Here is a 24,488-nt window from a genome sequence, read left to right as displayed (position 1 = left end):
CTCTTGTCCAGAGTTGTTGAGTTATACTTTGTGAAGGCTGTTGTATCCTAGAGGGGACAAGTCAAAGAAGACTACTGCTGGACCAGTGAAAACATTTGCTGCAATGGACTTGAATCTCCTTGAAGAGAGTGAGATATCCGCGCCTCAACCTGAAGAGATTTTATTTCTTCATTTCATTTTCAGTTGTAATCTTGTAATTTTTTATTATCTTGTAAGTTTTTCACTGACAAATTATTAAGAATAGTTTTTTTTATGTTGTTTGGTTGATTACGCAAGTTCTATTTCTTGTTGATACTCTATTATGTAATAGTTGTCTTAGATTAAGCAAGCTTTTCAAATTTAAATGTAATTATGATTATCCGGCAGAGTTCCTAAGTTATTCAACTGAGTCTAATATAATATGAAATCCTACTAATTTGACATGACTTGCATGCCACCGTTGTGACACATCATATCAAGATACGTTGAAGGTATAATAAAATCGATCTAGCATGATTTGCATGTCACTAAGCTATTGTTGCTACTATTTACCCTATTTTTTGACCCGGATTTTTGTTTATTAAACTTGAAGGCATTTTCGTATAAATATCAAAACTAAAGACAATTTCAAATTCTAGGGGTAAAGATATCCCTTTTGTACAAACTACCCTTATTTTTGTCTGACTCTGGCCCTTCAAATAAGAGTCTTTAATTTTTTTCTTAGCAATCGAAGTTATCTCTAGCGAGATGTTGATATTACTTTATCTCATGCGAAGAAATTATTTAACTTAATGTATAAAATTAAAGAACAACACGAATGGGGCTAAAATAGCAAATGACCTATAATAATTCTTCTTTACTTTTTGTAGATACAATTTAAATAGTAGTAGCATAAGAAGGGCCATTTGTGAAAATGTTATCCAAAGCCCAGTTTGTTAACCCGAACCCGAAAGAAACAAAATAAAACCCTAGCTAGGTTACGGTATATAAAAAAAGACGGAGAAATTACAGAAGCCTCCGCTAGAAGTTTAAGCAGTCCTCTTCGCCGTCGCAGAATTCTGAGCATTTTCTCTCCATTCTCAGGTAATCTTCATGCACTACTGTAAATTGGGTGTTTTTTTTCTGTGTAGGCTAGTGAAAAAATGGCTTGTTTTTGTGCAGAAAGATGGCAGCATATGCAGCAATGAAGCCAACCAAGCCTGGGCTTGAGGAGCCTGCAGAGATGGTTCACAAGATTAGGATCACTCTCTCCTCCAAGAATGTTAAGAATCTCGAGAAAGGTAACCCCTTGAGCTTCTTTAATGTACTTATGTTTGTTTCTTCAATGACATTAGTATTTGATTGTTCTGTTTATGTGAAACTTATTTAGATCCGTTAGAAGGGATGGTCTTTTGTTTTTATATGTTAATTTAGCTCCAATAACTAGGGGGGGGGCCTTATGTTTTGATTTTTGATCTAGACTTAACGAGTAGAATTAGTTTGTATAGTAGAGTAATGAAGCTTGTATGACTTGACTATTGTGATACTGCTAGCTCAGCTTTTATAATCTCAGATGCATTGTTCTCTAAAAAATCAACTGATTGTGCTGAGCTCTGTCGGTAGTCAACATAACAGATTTTGAAACCTTTTGTAGTTCTGTTTCAATTTTGGATTGTTGCAAATTAAATTATTTAATTGGCCTATGGTTTTCTTTTTCCTCGTTATGTGTTATGCGTCTATTATATGGGTTCCTATGGCCACTATTTAGTCTCATTATTCATTATCACTGGATTTGAATTCAATGCTGAAATAGAATTAGCTTATATCTTAAAAGATACAGATTGTGATTTTGTTTACCATGATGAAACATGTAATATGTGCCTTAATGAATGCTACAATCACATTTTGAAGCATTCTGTTTCAGATCCATTGCTTGAAACTTTTTTGATTGTTTACTTGTGGTTGTGTTTTCCTGTTTCATATCATTTAATAAGAAGTACGCTCACTCTCTGTTGACCTGATTTGAAACTTTTAGTGTGCGCTGATTTGGTTCGTGGTGCCAAGGATAAGAGGCTCAGGGTGAAGGGACCAGTGAGAATGCCCACAAAGGTCCTTAACATCACCACTAGAAAGTCTCCTTGTGGAGAAGGTACTACTGTTCCATACATTTATTGTTTTGTAGTAGAGCTTGTGTTCTCAAGAAGAACATTTAGTAGACATTTGTTTAGTTTGAACTGTTTACATTGTCTACTGGAAGATGTACTAGTTTGTGATTTATAGGATTATGAATGAACTTGTGTTTCGATGTGTTTGGTTGATAACTTATGTTAGGTGCTAACCACCACCATGAACAATGAAAATAGAAATTGAAAGCTTGATCTGTGTTTGGATCAGAAAAACTATTCATTTGATCCCCAATCAACCATATGGCAGGAATCTTCCACTCTGTTAACCCAATCCCACGTGCCACATTTCCATTACATCCACTCATAGTACAATTCAAGGGCATGTTGTCGCCTGTCTTCAATGATTTTATTTTTGTTGCTAATTCCCCAGTCCCCGTTAGTTTCTCTTTTTAAAAGCTCATATTCTGTCTTCGAAGCTAGCTTGCAGAATCTATGTAGTTTGTTTTGCTTCATTATGTTGATCTGTGATATCATCAGTAAACAATTGTGTATTGTAGGAGATTTATTGTCTGTGAAGTTATCCAAAATCAAGAAGAGTTTATTCTTATCCTCTTTTTTTTCTTTACATACAGGTACAAATACATGGGACAGATTTGAGCTTCGTGTCCACAAGCGGGTGATTGACCTTTTCAGCTCACCAGATGTTGTGAAACAAATCACATCAATCACCATTGAACCCGGTGTTGAGGTTGAGGTCACTATTGCTGAATCTTAGATCTCCAATGTCCTTAGGTAGATGAGTTACTATTTATATGTTCTGGTATTTTGGCCTGCAGACTTGATGTATTACAAGTTTTTTGGAATTACAATTTTGCTGTTAAAAATTTAGACTTTGATAAACGCAAAGTGGTTTGTTTAATTGATTGCAACTTTCATGAGTTCCTAGGGTGTGCCAACTACTAATTTTGATACTGGCAAATTGATTTCCTTTAATACCTTGAATTTCCAAATGAGAATGAACATGACCAATAGTAAGCATGAAGGCATTAATTCCTATCTCTTCTTGTGGGATTGCATTGGCTAAGCTGCTAATGTGTTTTAATGCCATTTTGGTTAATCGAAGTGGAATTTGATTGTGGTCGTCCCAACAAAATTTTTGGATATTAAATTCTCCATTTTTGTATAACAATCAAATTAAGATATGATTTACTCATTTTGTGTAGAATCTGATGTGGAATAAGTGACTGTTTTCCTTGAACTATGTTAAATCTTGAAACCGGAGTAGTGTAGTGACTGAATTGCAACTCAAAATGATGTTGGTAAGTCAAGTAGTATAAATGTATAATTGCAATCAAATTTTAGAAGGTAAAAGTTGATTTAATTTGGAAATAACATTATTGTATTTGAACTAAATTACGAAACCCAAGATTATAAGCCTCAACTCTCAAACGAGGTTATTTGCACAAGTCCTTCCGCCTCAAGTAACACATAATAAAATAGTTTGAAGAAGGCAGTACATAAGGATAGTTTGAAGAAGGCAGTACATAAGGATCAGAGATGTAATTGTGCGTATCTGTAAACAAGGGATAACAAATAATAGAAAAAGTGCAATACTAGCATAATTTAATGTGGTAAGCACCAGAAACAAGACACCACTTTCTAGCCTTTTATCCTAATTTCATGATCTTCATGTACTGCATCTTCTGGATGAGCTGAAGTTGTGCTCTGTGTAACAGCCTCTCCACAGAAACAACTAAATAAAATTAAAATATAGAATGTTTGAGGTCCTATAGGGCAAAACACTGGCAGATTCAATATAAACGAGGAAAATTAAATTAAAAGTGACAAGAGGTAGGAGTAGGGGTGGAGGGGGCAAGTGAAAGAATTATAGGCAAGCAAATTTGTCATTCCCATTGAATAGCAAATGCTCACACGTTATTTTTAACACAATAAAACATGTCCAGGCATGTCAATGCATGCTTCTACCTACACCATAGAGTTCAATCACTGTCAACAAGTCAGTTTTAAAACTGGTTGGATCATTCCATCTTTCATTCCCTAAGTTGACCCGCAGGCTCACAAGCATTGAACAGGAAACAAAAGGGTTTTGATTGAACTATCCATATTTACTTGGTTGGAAGGGAAAACCTCCACAAGAAAAGCAGAGATTCACTTTCCTCAAACAGTCTTTCCGTTTCACTTTTTACATAGACAGAGAGCGATGTGACGATGATCAGGCCTGAATAAATTACGTCATCTTTCTGGTCCTTCAGGACAAGGCCCATTCAAAATACTGGCAACAGGCACCTCTAGCAGCAGTCCAATTCCCACACCCGAAGAAGAGGTTTCCTTGCTTTGGACCTGGTTTTCGGAACATCCCTTTGCTGCTCCTTACTCCACAGAAACAGTAGGGCTGATTTTGCAATACTGGACAAGGCACGTCTCTCATCTTTTGAGGTTGATAAGGAAATGATGGGTGATCTGGGGGCAGCTTCCATGAAAGGGGTTCATCATTAGATGGATACATAAGAGAATCGGTGATAGAGAATCTAAAACCCTTGTGCATGAGAAAAGCAAGCAAGCGGGCTGTATTTTTGGCATCATCCAGACCACAGTGAGCACGCCCCTGCCATGCTAAGCCAGCCATTTGGACCGCATCTTTCAAATTGCACCTCGCGCCTCCAAAAACCTCTCCAAATGGAACCTTCAAGTTGATCCAACTGGAAGATATTTCTAAGGTTAACCCCCACAAAACAAAAAAGAGGCTCAAATTTAGAACACAAATAAAATAAAAATACAAACATACCGGTTAAAATAAGGAGGCTTCCTGATCTTTTTGTATCGGCATTCTGATTCCAACATGACACGGCAGTCCCAACTGGACCATGTGACAACTGCAAAGTTGGTATTCTTTATCCCTTTCTTCTCAAGCCACTTGTCATGCCTAAGGAGCGCTTCACTTAGAGTAACACCTCTGTCAACCTGGAAAAGGAAAAAAAACAAATTTGCATGACTCAGCTGCTACAACAATAAACCCACACACAGCAGCAACAGAGTACCAATACGCACAAGACAGGTCAAATCTACTCGAGAAAACAAATACTAAACTACAAGCCTGATTTTAAAAATGCAGTATTCTTTCACGGCGTTGTCAAGAGCAAAATATGCAGAAAGCTTTAAAGGGTTTCAAGCACCGAGATTAGCTTAAGAGCAATTCAGCTGAGTGCTTTAAGGAAAGGTGCAAATGAAGAAAAATATAAGAAGCATACAATGCTAAAAAAAAAGAACTATAAACACGAATAGAAGAAGTTCAAGGGGAAAAACTGTAATTAAGTAAAATATATGAAATGAAAACCATGCCATTGAAGTTCAAAACCCATAATTTCTGATTCAGACACAAATGTAGTTCAAAATTTTTCATTCAGATTTCACGACTAATTTTCTTACATTATTTTTTTTATAATTAGTTCAATCTTCTTATATTAAATTTCTCATTCCTATTTCCAAATAGTATAATAATATATTCCGTAATGTTTAAAAGCAATCTGAGATATTTATAGTTTAGTGCCCCATTTCAGGACAAAGTCATAAGCATCATTGCTTAACCTTGTTCTTTTTTAGAAGTAGTTGGTACACTACTTTTTGGTTTGGCGCATGCCTTACTGCCCTCTTTGAACTGCTGCCTAAGTTGGGAGACACATCCAATCTGCACTACACATAGCTTCAGGTCTTTGGTGACACTGATTTGTCATGTTCAAAGATCTCAAACCCCAGTGGAACATTCCTAACTCATTTCTATGGTGGACAAGGGTTCTCTCATGACTCCCTCTACATTTCTATTAAAGAAAAATAGGGATCATCCCTGCTTGAGAAATGTGTTCAAAACCTAGATTAAAATATTTACGTTGGATTAGAACAAAACATACCTAGCAAGGGAAGAAATGTAATCACCATTAATCCAAGACTAGGATTTCTCTCATAGGAGTTTGGACTTATCCACCTCATCTTACAAACTCGTCTTTTTAAAACCAATTACATTAATCTCTTCAATGGTGGTCAGTAAATTTGGTAATCACAAGAACATAGAGATACTGAAGATTCTATGAAGAGACAAATCTTTCTCTATAGTCTAAAACCATGAAGGAGCTTCTTCACATCAGCACGGAGAGCAAGTTGGCATAAAAAGGTTAAAGGTAAATAATTTGCATGCATAACCGAAACAAGATACCAAGTATCCATTAAAAAAATCGAAGGCAGCAAGATCTAATCATTTCTCATATAACTAACTGTATGGAGGAAATATCTCAAACCATAGCCATTTCAAACTTCTGAGATAATTGCAGCATACATAAAAACACAGGAGATAAAAGTAATTCCACAAGCCTGTAAAATCATACTCAGTTTTCTTAGTTTATAACTTGCTTATAAATAATATAAGCTAGAAAAGGAAAGGAGGAGCAAATGAATAACATTTACAGCTAGCAGAGAGTTTCCAACTTCAACCCATCAAATTAAGTCAATCTTCATATGTGAAAGGGTTGTACGATACATATATCTTTTTTTGATCGGTAAAGGATATACAGTAAGACACATATGTTCAGTATATGCATATCAAAGGTTCTTCCATTATTATTATTATTATTATTTATAAGTAATAGAAGTAAAAGATTTACTAATTTTTTGCACTAATTCAGTGCATCAGGCATAATTCCAGGTTGTGCAATTTCTCATATCCAAGGATCTTCCATTATTAATTACAACTCTATCATCTTAGATGAAATCTAATAATTGGAAGGAATTCAAAGACTTGCAACCAACCTGAATTTGCTGGATACCAGTCAGATCCTTGCAGAAATCACTCAGTTGTTGGTTGCATGTTGGCCTCACGTAAGTTTGAAAACAAGCTTCCAGCTGGCCAGTCGTGCTACTCACTATAACTGATGGAAACTCTATTATCTCCTGAGGGTGAGGATTCTTTTCTTTATCACATGTTGCCTCAAAGTCGATTACAACAAAATACTGGAAATCTTGGAACCGATAATCACACTGATAATTTTGAGGGAACATGTTCAATAGGCTATAATGGTAGTGATTTTCCACTGAATATGGATAGGGCTGGCTTTCAATAGCATTCAAGGAGCGCAGATGCATATTTGAGTTAGGATAAAAGGCAGACCATAGACCAAAGCCATGCTGATAGACAGTGCGGCTCGGAGATTCTTTTGAAGACTCAATTGGTTCACCAGTCAATGTGCAGTCCAAGCTGTCCCCACCTGGATGAATATAGGTGCCATCACTAGGCTCTGGTAAGACTTTGACCGCAGTTCTACTGTAGTGCAGATTATGGGGATAGCCTGCACTCGGAAGGCATCTTACAGATGCCTCACAATTTGTATGCATAGTATCTGCAGTCCAAGGATAAAGAACAAGCCCATCAGAGAGGTACTAATGGAAGTGTTACACACACATGAATAAATCAAGATCCCCAACGTACATAATTTCCACAAACTCAATAAACCAAGAGAAATTTTAATACAAATATGACAACACTGGCTGATTACATAGGATCAAATATTGAATCTCATTGCAGCTTGTAAGTTATTTGATGAATAGTGCTTGGATAAACAAAAATCTGCTGAAAAATCAGATAACCAAAGAGGCCTTTCAAAAATTCCAGTTAAATGTTAATGCAGATCTGAAGCTTTTCTCCCTTAAGATAGCAGCCCAAACCACCTGTTCAAGGCAATAAAACTACTTTTCTAATGAACTAGTCTATAACTCGAATACACAAGGGAAAAGCAAAGCTTGGGCTTTTGTTTGTTTTTTATTAAGATTTCTAGATTTCAAGAGGATACACCAGTACAGCAAGGCCTTTTGTACACAGCAGAGAGTAAGCTGCAATCTTTATTTTATCTTAATCAAAAGAAAAAAGGAACTTTATTTATAATGTTAGGTATTGCTGTCAGGAAATTTGTTCTTTCTTTTTTTTAATGAGGTAAACTAGTTTTATACAAAACACCCATTCTTCAGATTGCTGCCAGGAAGCATTTCCTTATCAGACGTCAAATAGTAGGGTCAAGACCTCAACTTTCCAGAAGAGATACAAAAGCCAATGGTGCTATTTTACAAATAATAGATACTCTAAAGTTCTAGCAGAACCTCAGAATTCACTCAATAGATTGAGTTGCTCTGTGTCCACTCAAGCTACTAAACCTCAAAAGATCTTTTGAGAAAGACCGTATTATTAGTGATACACTAAATGCAGTAGTAATCTAGAGATACTTTCCCTCTGCTGTAGTTTTACCGCCAGATTGACCTCTCAAAAAAGAATTTCCACAAAAAAACAAAGCTTTGCTTCACGCAGAACAAAAAGGCGAAAAAAGATAATCAGTTCTGTAATTTAAAAACTACAAGGGGATATTGGAATAATTGCGATTATTCAAGTCTCAAGCTTAGTTTGATGGCCACATATTTAAATCAGAATCTAATACTGGAAACACTGACTTTACTCTGAGGGTAGGTAGTAGTACTCATATAGTCATGGACATGGAGTTGAAGGAGTGAACATCAAGTGTTATAATTGCTGAAATGAACACGAGTTTTATTCCTCATACATAATATAACACATGTAAATTATCAATTACTATAAACTACCCCAAAAGAGAAGCCTGTGTGGCATCAAGAAGTCTCTTGGGAAACAAGTTTATAAGATCATAACTTTCCAAGAGATCTAGAACTTATTCAGCGGGTCTACTTATAAAAATATAGCTTATTAACTGGGCCTCTTTCTGTGAGAAGACAGGTGATTGGGGTATTATTGGGAAGACAAGTAACTTTAGCATTTACAACAAAATTCAAGAAAAGAAAAGGATCACTTCTGGCTAAAAAGAGTGAAGTCGAGGTGAGATTAGATTGGATTGTGGCAACCAGTGTTACCGGAGTGATATCTGGTAGAAAGACACCTCAAGATGTGAAAAGCAAGCTCCATATAACAATTATAAAACTAAAAACGTTACATGAGAATCAATGTTGGACAACTAAAGTCCAGCTATGAGTGTCAGAGAGACGTGGATGCTTATGATGGATGAACAGTCATACAAACCTACACAAGACTACAAACGACTACATGCAGCAAAAGGTACAAGTAGCACATATTGAGGATAACACGAGAGAATACTGTTTAGATGGTTCGTACATGTCTTACATTGACCTCCGCATGTATTGATATATAGGTGTAGAACCATGGTAAGTAGAAGTTTTAAAAAGGGATGAGGTGTACCTGAATTACAGGGAAGAAAGTTGTCTTGAAATACTAGCTATCTCTTGGAATCCAAGCAAATCATAGTTGAAAATAGGGCACAATGGAAGAACGCGGTATGTATAGGCAAAACCAATTAGTTGGGAGAATATATTTGTCAGTCAGTATGTTAATGTTAGGTACTATGTTTACTATGAGTCTTTTAGTTAATTGAGATTTATACGCCAATAAAATATACAGAGAATTTCTAGTACTTCTTATTATTATTTTTAATCTATATATGATTGGTCTGAAATAAGCTTAAATGGAGCAATATGGTCAGGGAGCATTCATTTAGCTGACCCCAGAGTGTTTGGAACCAAAACGTAGGTGTTTGTCGCTTTTTATACCGATTTGTTCTCTCACAGAAGCGGGTAGTAGAATTAGTAGTTTTATTTATTACTCTAACCCATTGACAACAGAATAACCTAGCCAAATAACAACTTTTGTACAAAATAGTATCTTAAAAACTAAAGTATCAATGCTGCTCTTTGATGGGTTAGGAAGAACTAATATATTCATTCAAACTTCAAATTCAACTACCACCAAAACTACAGTTCTAAGTTACAACATAAACTCCCTTTGTGATGAGGAGGAAGCCAAATTCCATAACCTAAAAACAAACTTACCCCACATCCCAACAAACAATCGCACTCCGGATAAGTAATGTCCAACCAAGTTTATCACCAAGAGGTCAATGAAGTTGATGTGACCCTATGAGACTAGGGTCAAACCTCGTGAGAGACAAAAGAGCACTGGTGATATTTGTAGTTAAATCTTAGTGTCAGAAGCATTATCGATATCTGAACTGGTGAGAGGTAGCAAGTACAGGTGGAATAGTGGTGGGACGTAACCAGTACCTGGTGGAATAGTCGAGATGCGTGCAACATTGCTCAGACACTACCATTATTATCAAAAATTGATTTCCAATTATTCAATCGTAAGGTCTTCCTAGTCTTCCCCTTTTTGAAAAATAGGGGATTACAATTTACAACCCTCACCAACTAGGTGAAAATTCAGCTAGCTGGTTAGCTAACCAACTGAGCTACTAAGAGAACATCAATAGCACTAGCTGATCAAAAACTCACTCTTTCACATCCATTCACAACGAAAAACCACTGTGAACAATCAAACCCTTTATCATTCCATTCAAAAGAATTACACATCGACCCCCAATTCCTCTACTTCAATTCAACCCCACAATTTCTACAAAAATCAAGATCCACCACCACCAATTCCACACATAAAACATATAGCAGAACAAACACCCATATCAAAAAAAAATTTAAAAATCATACCTTTATGCTCTATGGCGATCATGATCTCCTGAATAATTAAGATCCACAAGCAAGTACATCAGATCTCCTTCCGCAAATTTCCTACATAAAACACACACAGCATTTACTAACCAAAATTCACAAAAAAAAAAACCCATCTGCTCACAACCGCATACATAGATATAAATTCATAAAAAAAAGTAAAATTTATCAGAGAAAATCGAAAACCTTCAGCCCCTTTGTGATCTGAGTTTCGCACAAGGAAGAAGTAAAGTAGGTTATACTTACTGCTTTGCATTTATTATTAGTAAAAAAAACAAATTCTTTATTTTTAGTTACTCTTTAGCCCAAGTAATTAATTAAATTTATTTATTATTATATAATATAAATTTTTATTTAACATATATAAATGTTTTACACATGTGGTTTATTGAAGCACGTGCAAGGTTTTGTTAACCAAGAAAGGGTGTCCACAAAATATGATATATTGGTTTGGGATATTTTAACAAAGAATATAGAAAATATCAAATCTCTTTTTCTTTTATTCAATATGATTATTTTTTGACTTAGTGTACATTGATAAAAAGGGTAAACAATAATAAAATTTAATTAATAGTAATATTAGTACTAAACTATAAGGAAGTAGGAAGGAGGAAAATATTAGGATTTTGTTTTGATTTTTCTATTCTATTTGGAATTTTTAAGCAAGCATAGTGTATTTTACCAAAATTATTTTTGTTTTTTTGAAATAAAATATTTTTTTTCTATATTTGGCTAAAAAAGAAATTGGAGAAAAAGGTTTTAGACCTCTATATTAGGCTAATTTTGATCACTTACTAAGATTTATACAAACGTCATCAAATCAAACAATTTGAATTTAATATTTTATTTTTAAAATAATAAAAAAATGAATAAGCCTTTTTTAAATAAATAAATAAATTACACTTTTAACTTTCAAAAAACTTATAAAATCCACTACTAAAATATTTCAAGCAGTGAGTTTTGAATACAAAGTTCTACCACCACTTTAAAAAAATAGCAACGGATAAATTTGATAGCTAAGCATCAAATTCTGTCACAAATCACATATAACAACAAATTATTTTTTTTAAAAAAATCATTAGCTATGAGCAATTAATTGTTTCATGAATAAGCAAAAGCTAGAAATATCAAGAGTTTACAAGAACTCTCATCAAAATTATTTGTATTCCAATTTATAAATACAAGTTACAATAATATATCAAATCTCTACAAAATAAAAAAAATAATTAAAACTATTCAACGTTCACTGCAAATACCATCTTAACTTTATGAAAGCCATCTGACCATATTATAAATCCAAAATTATAACCTTTTGATGCGTTCTTACCATCAAACAATATGTCAAAAGAAACTTTCTTTATTTCTTTCACAAATTCAATTTTTTCTGGAAAAACCCTAACAATCAAACCGGGTGGACCAATAATCGAGGAAGTATACGTGGCATTTGGAGAACCAACATTCATCGCAACTCGTTTGACTCTCGAGACCCCATAATTTTGATCAAGTTTTTCTATAGAGATTGAAGGGTAATTCATGTGTGATATGAGTTCCTTTTTGGTAGTACTAGTACTATTTCTTGGACAATTAAAATTGTTTTTCTTTGATACTATTAATCTAATTTCTTTTTCTTTGTATCCATAATAACAAAGGAAATTGTAGTAATCATTCATGGTTGTTTCAAATATTAGGCCTGGATTTAGAGCTTTAATAGGATTTAATTCACCAGCACCAATTTCATGTGGACTTGCATCAAGATTTGATGTATTTGTCAAGGGCATTCTCAGATTATTAGATATTGCTGCTGCAGAGAGAAAAAATAAATAAAAACGAAAATTCAGTTGCTGTCGAGAACACCTTAAGTTAAAAAATTATGTCATCTATATAGAAAATTATACGAAATATATAGGTTAAAAGCAATGTTTCTTATGTATATATTAAATATTAATGAAATGAGACAAATATACCTCAGAACTATAGTAAATGGTATACAGATATCTTTCTAACATACTTTGGGTCATTGATCCTCATGCCGTCTAGAAACTAGAGCATATATCCCCTTTATACTAATGAACATACACATATCATAATCTTATCCACCGATCAGACATTTATTGAATATTGGAAGGACGGCTAAAATTGTGTCACGTGTCCTATTTAGTCTTCCGTTAGAGCGAAGGGCATATATGTTCTTGTTTTTAGACGGCAGGTGCACTAATGTCCCAAAAGTATGACGGAGGGTATTAACATACCATTTACAATAATTCGGAGTATATTTGTCCTTTTCTAATGAAATTTCTAATTTCGTAACTGATCAGACTACATTTTGCATCAATAAGAAAAAAAAGAATCGATCGAACATCCTTCGATAAAGTTCAATGTTAGAAATCAAATACCTGTTGTCATTATAGCAGATTTGATCATTGAAAAGGTCCATGTTGGATGAATTGATTTAATGAAGGCCATAGCTCCACTTACATGTGGACATGCCATTGATGTTCCTGATGTAATACCAAATAAAGATGATCCTTTTTCAGTATTTGGGATCATAGCTGATAAAATTCCAACACCAGGAGCTGTTATATCAGGCTGCACATACATAAAAAAAATTATATTTAAATAAATCATAATCCAATAGTAACACATAATTTATCGCTCGAGTTTAACTTATATACTATATAACTAATTAATTATAACCTTGAGAATATTTTCGGTAAGTGATGCGGGTCCACGTGAAGAAGAATCTGCGACTACAGGAGCTGGCTTAAATCTTCGGATCTCATTAATCGGAAATATAATCGCATGTGGATTTCTGTGATTTGATGTAAATATTGAGTGCGAGTAAAAAAAAATTTTTTTTACGGTATTTGTGAAAAAGATAGATGAATCTTACTGGGAGGAATTAATATACTGAAGAATTTTTGCCCCAGCTATTTTTCCAAATTCAGCAAATGGGAAATTGCCTGAATCAAAGGGAGAACTTTTCTCTTGCTCGTCAATTAAAATTAAACCTTTTGCATTAGCATCTTGCACAACTAATTTCTTGATTAATCTTGATATTGACCAGTAATCATTCATACAAACAATTATTTTCCCAGCAACTTTTTTAGCATCAAGTGACCCTGGCATACAATTCCTGTACTTTGCATATTCAGAAACAGGACAGTCTAATGCACAAAACATTCCGCGATAACAAAGGGTCAGAGAAATACCTGGCTTGAGAAGTTAAAGAGGGGTGGAAATAAACATTTTCACCAAATACAAGGGGATAAGTTTCGGCGTGAGGACTAGTATTGAAACTTATTCCTGTTCCCTATTAAAAATTTAATAATAAAAGTATGTTAGGATAAACTTTAAATTCTGAATCCGCATCTACTCATCCATAGACTCGACACTTTGTTGAGCTTTGTGTATCGCGAAGTCGAATTAATCGAATGCTCTGTTTACCTTCAACGTGACATTGTTACCCAGGGCAACATTGGTCTGAAATTTTCTATCAATAGTAGAAGCAGCAACAGTGAAAATCCAAGGAGCAAAATTTGTGAGAGTGTAGGGATCAGGCCCTTCATTTCCACCAGAACAAACAACACCAATACCTCTTTCAGCAGCATGAAAAGCCCCAATTGCAATTGGATCATCCTTAAAATCAGTTTGAAAAACAAAACTTCTTCCAATAGATATTGAGATTATGTCAACTCCATCTTTAATTGCATCATCAATCGCTTTAAGTATCGCAGAACCTGCAAGTTATCTAGTGGTCAATAAAGTGAATTGAGGTTTCTTCGTATCTATTCAAACCTCGGTGGATTAGTCTAAATGTATGCAAGTTGATCCAGACATCACGATTATAAAAAAAAAAAACCTTGACAATATCCCTCTGAGCATGCTTTGTAAGTTGCTATCCTAGAAAAGGGTGAGCCTCCCCTAGCAATGCCACTTGCTAGGCCATAGTAAGTGGCATTAGGGACAAATGCACCTGCTGCAATTGAGGCTGTGTTTGTTCCATGCCCTACTCTGTCCCTTGGTGTTCCATTTGGTTTTCTAGTGGTTTTAGGTAATTTTGTCGAATCTTCATCTTCAATATCGTAAAATCTTGCACCAATCAACTTCCTGCAATAGATTTAATTTGAAGAATGTTAATCAAGTAGAATTTTTGTAGGACTTCAGGAGGAGGATTAACAAAATTTCGTGAGCAACACATATCCATATAGTTCACCATCTGAATATAATTTATCGGAATTTGCCTTATCGATAACGAGTTATTTGTTCGATAAAGAAATAAAATGATTGACCTATTGCAGTTCGACTTGTGAAAGTCAAATCCTTCCATGCAAACTCCTTTCCATCTTGATGGTACTTCTCCAATATGTTGGTCATCAAAACTAGGTGACTCTGGCCATATACCTGAAAATAAATATATTCAAACAATTTTCGTTGTGAAAAAAATAATAATAATTAAAATGGATTTTTGCGCACTAAATAAATAAAATTGATAGAAATAACGTAACCTGTGTCAATAACTCCAATAATAACGTCATAATTAGAAGAAGCATGGTAATTGTAGTTGTTGGTAGAATCATAAGATGCCAAAAAATCCCAGGAACGTGTTGTGTGAAGTTCAAGTATAGGATCTGGAAATACTGATACAACCTCTTCATAACCTGCTTCATTTTCCAATCAAATCGAGTTATTAGACCGTACTGTCGCTCCCAACAGAATTTTTTTATATTATTATATGCAATTAAAAAGGAAAAAGAAAAGAATATTACCAGACAAAAGGGTGGCTTCTTGTTTAGTAAGCAAGGCACAAAAGCCCCTATAGGCATGATGAAATGAATGCTTCACTGAGATTCTCTCACTTTCTTCACTGTCCCAAAAGTTAAATAATATTATTTTAGTTTCTTGTGTTTATAAATAATACTTTCTTTTACGCCTGTGTTTTATATTTCTCTTTAGCTGATTTTTCTTGAACGAAAATCCTGACTCTGTTATTGATCATCAAATTAAACAAGTTGCTAGCTATTCCATGATCTTATCATTAGTAGGATGTCTAAATTCAATTAATGTAATATTACTCCCTCCGTTTAAAAAAGAATGACCTCCTTTGTTTTTTAGTCTGTTTCAGAATTGGTAACAACTCTCTACGTAACATGTTTAAGGCCACAAGATTAAAGGGCAATTTTGTACATTTGACATAACTTTAATTTAGGACCACATGATCAAAAGTCTTCTTTATTTTCTTAAACATCGTGCCAAGTCAAACTAGACCATTTTTTGTGAAACGGAGGGAGTAGATGTTTTGTTGTCTTCATTTTAATTGCTTATGGTCTAACCAATTGAAGGAAAAAAAGAGTAGAAAAGCAAGCATAGTATATATTTTAACCTTGGGATAATGGATGACAACATTTGTAGATGAGTTAATTTTGAAATTTCAGCTGAGTCTCCGCTGTTATTCAAAGGACTACCCATATATACGATGTAAGGCTGCATATAATATAACTATGATTACAATAGGATGAAGAAATTAAGAATTCAATTTTTTCACTATCTATCATAATTACTTTTCCCAAAATTCTAAAAAAGAGGAGAAAATTAATTACGTACCTTGGGAGTTTGATCATTTGATGCTATGCAAGAAGTGATCATAAGAAAAAATGTGGAGATAATAATAGGAGAAAAATGAAAGAGAAAAGCCATTATAGCATAGAGTAGTATAATTAAATCTCTCAAGAAGAGAAGTATATATAGAATTTTATATAGCTTGTAATCTACATATTAATTATATTTGTAGTGATTAAGTTAATCTTGCATGATTAGCTAATTAATTAAATGGAAGAGAAGAGGATTATTCAAAAAGGAGAAAAAGTTGAAGTACATGACAAGCAAGCACTTTAGCTCTATGCATGCACAAGTGTTGTGTCATTTGGATACACCTCAAATTGTTAATATTCTTTGTTCAGCCACCTAAGTGATTCCTTATTTCACTTTTTAGTACAAAACATATACTTCTTTAATCTATGGTTCACGCCATCGACGATGGTCGTGTGAGGCTTCTTTTTTGTCTCACAAATTATTAGTATAAGATTTGAATCCACCAACTTGTGAGAACAACTCTTAAGAATAAATGAATAGATTCACTTTACAGCAAGAATATGGAAGAAGCTGAACATGCAAAATGTTCATACCATGTTCATCTCTGCCTAATTTGTTCCCTCATCTATAATCCCAGAAAGGAATCAAATGTCAACTTAGAAAAACAAAGTTACAGATTTGAGTTATACATTTAAAATAATACAGCAATTACCACATAAAAAAACGCAAGTAGTATTAATATGGATACACTAATGTTAACTAAATACTCATCGATTGATGCAAAATTTGACCTCGAAATCATTGTACTTGGAATAATGTTGAGGAAAATTAGCAGGAAGAAGTAAGGATAGAACAAGACTTGTATTAAAAAAAATATTACCACAACAAAGAAAATTTCTCATGTGTTTGAATATGTTGATTCTCTCTTCTACAACTGCTAGCCCAACAAAGTGCTCAAAACCAAGTGTCAAAATAAAAGGCAGGCAAGACGGGTATTTCTATGGTTTGCGCTTACTCCAAGAAACTCGGAATGATCCACATCTTCATCATGCATCAACAATGAGATGAAAATAATCCACTCACTCGCCCTGAGGCCTTCCTGTCAGGTGCAAGCAGAAATGTATGGTAGGAGCTTGAGTTTGCAGTCAAATGGTTTGGATCAACTTACAATACATTAAACATTTGTGCTGGCCAATTTCGTTTTCTACCAAAAGGTCCGATTCCTGATAGCTCCATGGAAATGTCAATGCTTCGATGCTGAGCAGCACGAACTACACTGATCCGACATTGTATTTTCACCGCGGGGCAGGCATCAGAACCAACTGCTGCCATTTTGTCAACATTTAGTGTACCTGGGGATACCATTGCAATTGGTTCTGAGAAAGTGAGGATAGTCTGCGACCAGTGAGTGCTGTTAGTATGGGGAGATGTGGACAAGTTAGTTGGCTTTTCTTTACAGAATCTTTCTGTAAATCCAGTCTCAAACCAAACAACAACTCCATAACACCAGTTTGTTACAGGTTTTGAACCTGTAGACCCGTTTGCAGAAGTTTCTCCCTTCAGCTCCAGTTCAACCATTCCTGTAAAATCCATCTCCTCCAGCTTCATAGTCACCAGATCAAAGTTCTGTTCATAAAGTATACTAGATGTCAGCGAAATATTGTAAAACCGTAAAGAGATTACTCTCAGCTTTTAACCTTTTCAATGAGTTGTCCTCTAGACAAGCACGGTTTCATGAGCCAAGGGATTTGTGGGGAAAAATCAAAATCTAGGAACACAGTCATTCCAAGCAACAGATGTCTTCACAGTTCACCCAGTTCTCTCGTACACCACTTATTTCTCAAATAATTACATCTATATAACTATTTAATATTCAAAATAAAATTCATATAGCCTTCAAAAGCTCTCACTCAAACAATTCAATTGTGCTTGTTATAATCATAGGTGAATCCTAAAATCAAGTGGAAAGATGAGCATTAGGTAATAAAGTATTAAGTTAAACAAATTTCAGGCTTGACATATAAGACTATTGTGTATCACGTTTAAAACCTAAAAAGTTTGACAATGCCAATATACTGTAATGCAGACAAGTGATACTAAAATAAGGACCATGAGAGGTCAGTATTGCACACAATTTTCATGCTTCTCCATGCAGATAAAAAGACAAACCTGGAGAACTTTTGAATTGGTTATTATATCACGACTGTCAACAACATCAACTATTGGAATTCTGGAAGCATCTTTAACGATTTCCTCGCCGATACAAGACATATTAAAGCCATAAACATTTTCCCAAAATGGAATGCTTGTACCGCCTCTTCCAAACCCAGCAGCAAACTAAAAAAAGATGTGGACACAGAAGTTAGCTGCAACATACAAACACTTGATTTGTTAACACATGCAAAAAACAGCTTGTTCAGGGTTACCATTGTTGCCATGTCAGGAAGAACGGCACCTCCAGGTTTCAAAAATTGATCACGTGCATACAGGACAGAGCTGAGCATTGACTCATAAAGCAGGCAATAACCCATCCATTCACTCACTAACACATCAACACTGTGTGGCTGAACTTTCTGGGTACTCTTTAGCTCTTCAACCATTCCTTGAACCACTTCCATCACACCATTGCCTTGATCAGAACCTTCATTCTTGCTTCCAATCCGCAAAAGGTTATTGTCTTTAGCAATCTGTAATCAAAGTAAGTTCATAAAGTAATGGAGTTTAGTTAATAAAACTGGAGCTGCAAGTGAAGAGAAAATAGTTAAATTTGGAAAAGCAACATGACAACTTGATAATGAGAGATTGTTGACCTGAGCTGCCACAGCTGCCATCTTTTCACTTGCTTCAACTGCAATCACCCTTGACGCACCTGCTTGGGCTGCAAAGAGACTAGAAACAGCATGAATCAGTTCTAATTGCTCAACTCCTCTTTAGAGTTACAAGTTGACATCTACTTCGCTACTTCCTAATTGGTTGATTTCAAAAGAAACAACTAAGATGTACAGTATCAGTGACCTGTTAGGCATTCTTTCAAAAAATCTGATCACCTGGGGTCTTTGCGCATGAAATCACGTGCAAATACTAAAATCAGTATTTGCAAATACACATTTCAATGCAAGTAATGGTTTTCACTCACAAAACTTCAACTTATTCAAAGTGAAGCTCATGTCCAAATACAACTTCAACTAACCAATTTCGTTTTTTCAACTTCAATTTCAAATGTCCTTTTATTAAAATCCAATCAGACACTGTCCAAATGTCTATCGAAAAGCATCAGGCTGAAAGAATGGTTAGTTGAAATTGAAACATGATTTCCTATGAATCCTTCCTCCTTGAGCCACTGATTTTAATTTTCTTTTTTGATCAGGTAGAAGTATTTCATCAAAAAGCATCCAGAAGATGCAAGGATTACAAAAAAAGAGTTAGCTACTGTACAAGTTATATCTCCTAGCAAAAACTAAAGGACTAAACATACACTAGTTTTTGTTTTTTTTTTTTGATAATGGTAACTTAAAACATAAACTAGTTTTTTTTTTTAATATATAATGTTGAAATACATACACTACTTGAAGCTGTAAGGATGGTTTTCACACTCCAAAAACATACGGGTGCGCAGATAGACTAGGACAGCTAAGAGATGGCCAGTCTCTACATACTTCCTCATACTAGAGCAAAGTGCAAACCAACGAAGAAAATATTTGAAATCAGTCTTGAAGAGATTTTCGAATGTTCTCTTGGTTTGCGAACTGCTCTTCCAGAATCCTGCTAGTGGAAAAAGATACACGTGCTACTATTTCACCTTCTGGCTAAGGCATTAAGACTTAATTCTCCTTTCTTCAGCTTGGCGTAATGTAATATAAAAAAAAACAGATTAAGAGCTTCTTGCTCGTCACTTTATGTTCTTTCAAGTCTAACTACCTCCTTTCATAGTTTTTAATATTTTTCTTTTCTTCCTCCATGATTTATCCCCTAAAAGTAGAACAAGAAATTCAGCCAAGGATTCAAGTGCTCACAAATGAAAGAGGCCTAGAAAGGATTTAAGATCTTCAGAATATTGCATCAAATTCGTGACTACGCTGGTAAAAATGTAAGGAAATAAAGTACACGTGAGCAGAACTCTTCTAACCTCAATATGCCAGTACCACAACCTACATCCATGACTACAGCACCTTTTAAGAGAGAAGGATTCTCCAGAATGGCTTGCCGATAAGCATCAGTTCTTACCTGCATAAGCCACAATGTTGACAATCTAGTTACCAAATAATTCGGTGGTACCCTTTTTTCTTAAAAGAAGGCAAACATTATTATGTCCAGGCACAAAGAAGCAGAAACAGATTTTGACAATAATGTGAATTCAATGAAGAACCTACATCAGCTTCACAACAATGTTTTGAAGGCAACATCAGGAAATGTATTGTTAATTAGATTTGAAAAGCTGGTGGAAAGAGATTGGAAAGCAGTGTGGTGAAAAATAGGGGTATAGATACTTCCTGATGAAGACGAGGTGATAGGCTATATACAATGTACTTCCTGATGAAGACAAGGGGCTGGCTATATACAATGGCTGAGTCTGGAGAATAGAATGCTTTGATTGCATTTTATTGGTGCTTCTTCTGTTCTAGTAAAATTAAGCCCTGATTCAAAATAAGAAAATTCCAAGGATAAGTTAGCAAAGCAGAAACAACTAGATTGTTCTTATTCCCTTAGTTTGGTTGAGTATATTCACTTTGTCTTGAAGTAGGTAGCAGTTGATTCTTGTTTGACGAGAAATACAAGCAAAATCCATTCAAGTAAATATTGGCTTGGATAAACTAGTATACCACAAATAGAGATTGAAAAAGTCCTTAGCCTAGCATGGGGAAAACAATTTGAATGACTATATCTTCCACCAAAACAAGATAGTTGCTAATACATCAAAAGTTGGGCCAAAGCAGCACCTAATAATTAAGCATAGAAAAGGTTTAATCAAGGGAAACTAGTTGTTCTACCTTATTAATTAAGTATGCACAACACTGATCAGGGTAGAACTTACCTTATCACTTATCATGTCCCTGTGGATACCATACGAACTATAACCACCAAAATAGTTTTTATTTACATCCTTGATCTTATTTGCTGCAACTTTTGCGATATATAAGCTGGAATCTAGGTCATTGTTGTTCCTATACGAAGAAACACCACCTTCTGCAGAGACAATGCCATTGCTGAGAGTAGTATTTATCATTGAAGTATATTTCCCTCCACTAAGACTAAAGGCTGTAGGTTTGTTTTCTTCTGTTTCGAGAGTAAAATCATCCTCATCGATGCTAATTTGTTCAAGATCCTTAATTAACTCCTCTTTGTCAATAGGCATATTGTCCATATCATCTTCACCTTCATCGTCTTCATCAAAGCTATACAAAAGTGCATCCTCATTCAAGAAAGGCTTCAGAAATTCATCATCATTCCAAGGAAACTTGCCATTATCCAAACTAGCAACTTCGTGCAAGTGATTCAGTAAATCTTCCTTTGACTGACATACAATGCCACAACTCCAGCATTTGTTCCCTGCAACCTAAATAGCAACATATATGTATGTGAAAAAATGAATCAAGTTATATATACTAAGAGTTGAAATAAAACATAAAAATCACTAACAGCTTGTTTGGATGGTTGTTTCCTATTGTATTGTATAGTGTTCTTAGTTCAAATAAAATATTTGTTTTGACTATTACTTAAATGCTATTATATTGTATCATATCATTATAGTTAAATCCTACTAGCTCATGGATATCTATACAATCTATCCAAATGGTACATTCATTAAAACAATATACATTATGTAACAACCATCCAAACAAGACCATTTTTACTAGATTAATGATTAAACTCGGGAAAAAAGGACATTAGTTTCTATTGAATTGCACGGGATAACTTAATCAAAGAGTTGAAAAATGACATCTTTTTTAGCAATAAAGATGAGTTAAACGAATACCTTAGACCTAACATAATTAATTAGCTTAAAGCAGCCATAAAAATCCAAGGCAAGAGTGTTCTTGAGAGTGTTGAAATGGAACCGATGTTCGGATGCGCAGTGCTCAAAGAGCGCGTTACTGGAATCGTAAGTAGAGTCGCAGAACAAACAGAGTAATTTTGAGCTCATAGCCTCCTCTTCATCTTCTTCGTCTCCGTTTTCCCAATCGTCCCAATTCTGGTCCTTATCGTCGTCTGAGTTATCATCTTCTACTTCCATATATACAGTGTTCGGTTCCTCCATCGCCATTGAAAATTAGCAGAAGTTACAAGCTCGGAATGGTAATGGTTCGTTTGGGAACTTGAGGAGAAGGCGAAGAATGAAAAATATGGACTAATGTTGTCTAAAACCCTTTAAAACCCTACTACTCTTTGTTGTTTGATTATTTTCTCCTTTATTAAATATTTGTGATTTTTCTTCAATAAACTTCCACAAAATCAAAATTATTTATTTCAAAGTTCCAATTAAATTTAGGAAAAAGGGTCTGATATATCCCTCAACTTTGTCATTTGAAGCTGATATACCCCTCGTTATAAAAGTGGCTCATATATGCCCTNACTATTTTCTCCTTTATTAAAAATTTGTGATTTTTCTTCAATAAACTTCCACAAAATCAAAATTATTTATTTCAAAGTTCCAATTAAATTTAGGGAAAAGGGTATGATATATCTCTCAACTTTGTCATTTGAAGCTGATATACCCCTCGTTATAAAAGTGGCTCATATATGCTCTTACCGTTATACAAACGGCTCACATATACCCCTGCCGTTACAAAATGGCTCACATATACCCTTCATTTAACGGAAGTTAAAAAAATAGCTTTAAATTTATATTTATTACTTCTAATTTTTTAAAAAAAATTATTTAGGAGTATATATGATTCTTCTATCAAATTTCAAGGTATATTTTAATTTTTTTTCATACATAAATTATTTTTTGACTCTTTTATTATAATTATTTGAGTTTCTTATTCTTATTTTGTTTTTTTTTTCATTCCTTAGTTTAAAGAAAAAAAAAACTATTTTTTTTTGTGTATTGTAATTTTGATTTCGTATTCGAAGAAAAAATTTGGTCATCTACAATAAGTTTTACAAGAATATTAGTGAAACATAAATAAATTTGATTATCAAAATAATAAATATAAATTAGTCATTGAAACAAAAAAAAAAGTAAAAAAAAATATGTTTGACGAGGATTAAATTTACTCATATGGGATTATATTTTTTAGAAAAAAATAATAAAAATTTAGATTAAAATTATTTTTTTTCATTTCCGTTAGAGGAAAATATATGTGAGCCATTTGTTTACAAGTATGGGTATATATGAGTCACTTTCATAACAAGGGGTATATCAGCTCTAAATGACAAAGTTGAGGGGTATATCAGACCCTTTTCCCTTAAATTTATGTTCAAACGTCTACTTAGTATATAAAAGGAAAATAAAAAATGAGAATAATAAATTTCAAAATTTTATATATATTAAAAGTTAATCATACAAGAAGAGTTACAACTCAAAGAAACAATTTCGTGCTAATTATTAAAAATATCTTAATTATATTAGCGTTTTTTATAACAAGACGTTATTAAGAATGGATATAATACAAGAACTAGTAACAAAAATAACGAGATCTATACCATTTTAATTTAAAAAAAATGAACAAGGTGATTATCGAGAAGGTCTTTGCAAACAACTATTGGGCTTTGGTATAGTTATTCTACTTTATTTCCTGGCTAATGTATCAGTAACAATGATCATTTACTAACACCATCAAGTACCTAAAATTATTTATAATGCTAGCTGCAAAAAATAGGACATCACTCATAGTTGTCAGGATTCATTATTACGTAAATTGTAGTCCTTACCTGACTATTAATATGTCAAAAATATAATAAGTGATTAATCGAATTATTTATGTTAAATTTAAAATAATCTGAGAGCATAGAAATTTTTTACATAAATAATAAATGCATAATCTTGCGGACATATAATATTGTTTTAATGGGCTTAGAATGTAGAATTAAAACGTGGCTATTAGCAATATATAGATTAAAATTCCAAAATAACAAAATTAGAATTCCAAAGCATAATTTTTTTTTATTATATTTAAAGAATAAATAAGTATTTTAAATTATATATTATTCACATTTTAGTAATTTTATAGGAATAGTTTTGATTTTATTGGTCAT

General features: G+C 33.9%; 4 protein-coding genes across 6 annotated transcripts; 1 reads left to right on the top strand and 3 right to left on the bottom strand.

Moving 5' to 3' along the window:
• The first annotated feature begins 913 nt into the window (after nt 1–913).
• On the top strand, nt 914–3,025 carry LOC107003272 (40S ribosomal protein S20-2). Of its 2 annotated transcripts, none has more exons than XM_015201579.2 (4): nt 914–1,062; nt 1,141–1,259; nt 1,994–2,107; nt 2,717–3,025. In XM_015201579.2, the coding sequence occupies exons 2-4, from the start codon at nt 1,145–1,147 to the stop codon at nt 2,857–2,859; spliced, it is 372 nt and encodes a 123-aa protein (XP_015057065.1). In that variant the 5' UTR covers nt 914–1,062; nt 1,141–1,144; the 3' UTR covers nt 2,860–3,025. The 2 variants fall into 2 exon arrangements, with proteins under 2 accessions (XP_015057065.1, XP_015057073.1); XM_015201587.2 differs by having other exon boundaries at nt 938–1,062; nt 1,145–1,259.
• A 944-nt stretch (nt 3,026–3,969) lies between these two features.
• LOC107003260 (3'-5' exoribonuclease 1-like) lies at nt 3,970–11,015 on the bottom strand. Its single transcript, XM_015201568.2, has 5 exons — nt 10,887–11,015; nt 10,680–10,760; nt 6,903–7,489; nt 4,891–5,066; nt 3,970–4,804 (listed from the first exon to the last, which is right to left on the bottom strand). The coding sequence occupies exons 2-5, from the start codon at nt 10,699–10,701 to the stop codon at nt 4,354–4,356; spliced, it is 1,236 nt and encodes a 411-aa protein (XP_015057054.1). The 5' UTR covers nt 10,702–10,760; nt 10,887–11,015; the 3' UTR covers nt 3,970–4,353.
• An 830-nt stretch (nt 11,016–11,845) lies between these two features.
• Nucleotides 11,846–17,299, bottom strand: LOC107014952 (CO(2)-response secreted protease-like). 2 transcript variants are annotated; one of them, XM_027916700.1, is made up of 12 exons: nt 17,170–17,299; nt 16,081–16,181; nt 15,467–15,564; nt 15,206–15,358; nt 14,990–15,101; nt 14,560–14,807; nt 14,145–14,437; nt 13,910–14,010; nt 13,591–13,833; nt 13,395–13,509; nt 13,094–13,286; nt 11,846–12,501 (listed from the first exon to the last, which is right to left on the bottom strand). In XM_027916700.1, exons 2-12 carry the CDS (start codon nt 16,164–16,166, stop codon nt 11,933–11,935), a joined length of 2,211 nt encoding a protein of 736 aa, XP_027772501.1. In that variant the 5' UTR covers nt 16,167–16,181; nt 17,170–17,299; the 3' UTR covers nt 11,846–11,932. The 2 variants fall into 2 exon arrangements, with proteins under 2 accessions (XP_027772501.1, XP_015070573.1); XM_015215087.2 differs by lacking the exon at nt 17,170–17,299 and adding an exon at nt 16,302–16,911.
• On the bottom strand, nt 17,040–22,647 carry LOC107003589 (probable protein arginine N-methyltransferase 3). Its single transcript, XM_015201922.2, has 7 exons — nt 22,264–22,647; nt 21,322–21,843; nt 20,416–20,513; nt 19,100–19,178; nt 18,716–18,976; nt 18,459–18,626; nt 17,040–17,915 (listed from the first exon to the last, which is right to left on the bottom strand). The coding sequence occupies exons 1-7, from the start codon at nt 22,549–22,551 to the stop codon at nt 17,454–17,456; spliced, it is 1,878 nt and encodes a 625-aa protein (XP_015057408.1). The 5' UTR covers nt 22,552–22,647; the 3' UTR covers nt 17,040–17,453.
• Nucleotides 22,648–24,488: the final 1,841 nt, after the last annotated feature.

This window comes from Solanum pennellii, chromosome 1 (assembly GCF_001406875.1).
Source record: "Solanum pennellii chromosome 1, SPENNV200".
NCBI lineage: Eukaryota > Viridiplantae > Streptophyta > Magnoliopsida > Solanales > Solanaceae > Solanum > Solanum pennellii.
Note: the sequence above shows the minus strand (reverse complement) of the source record. Positions and strands in the feature narration are given on the sequence as shown.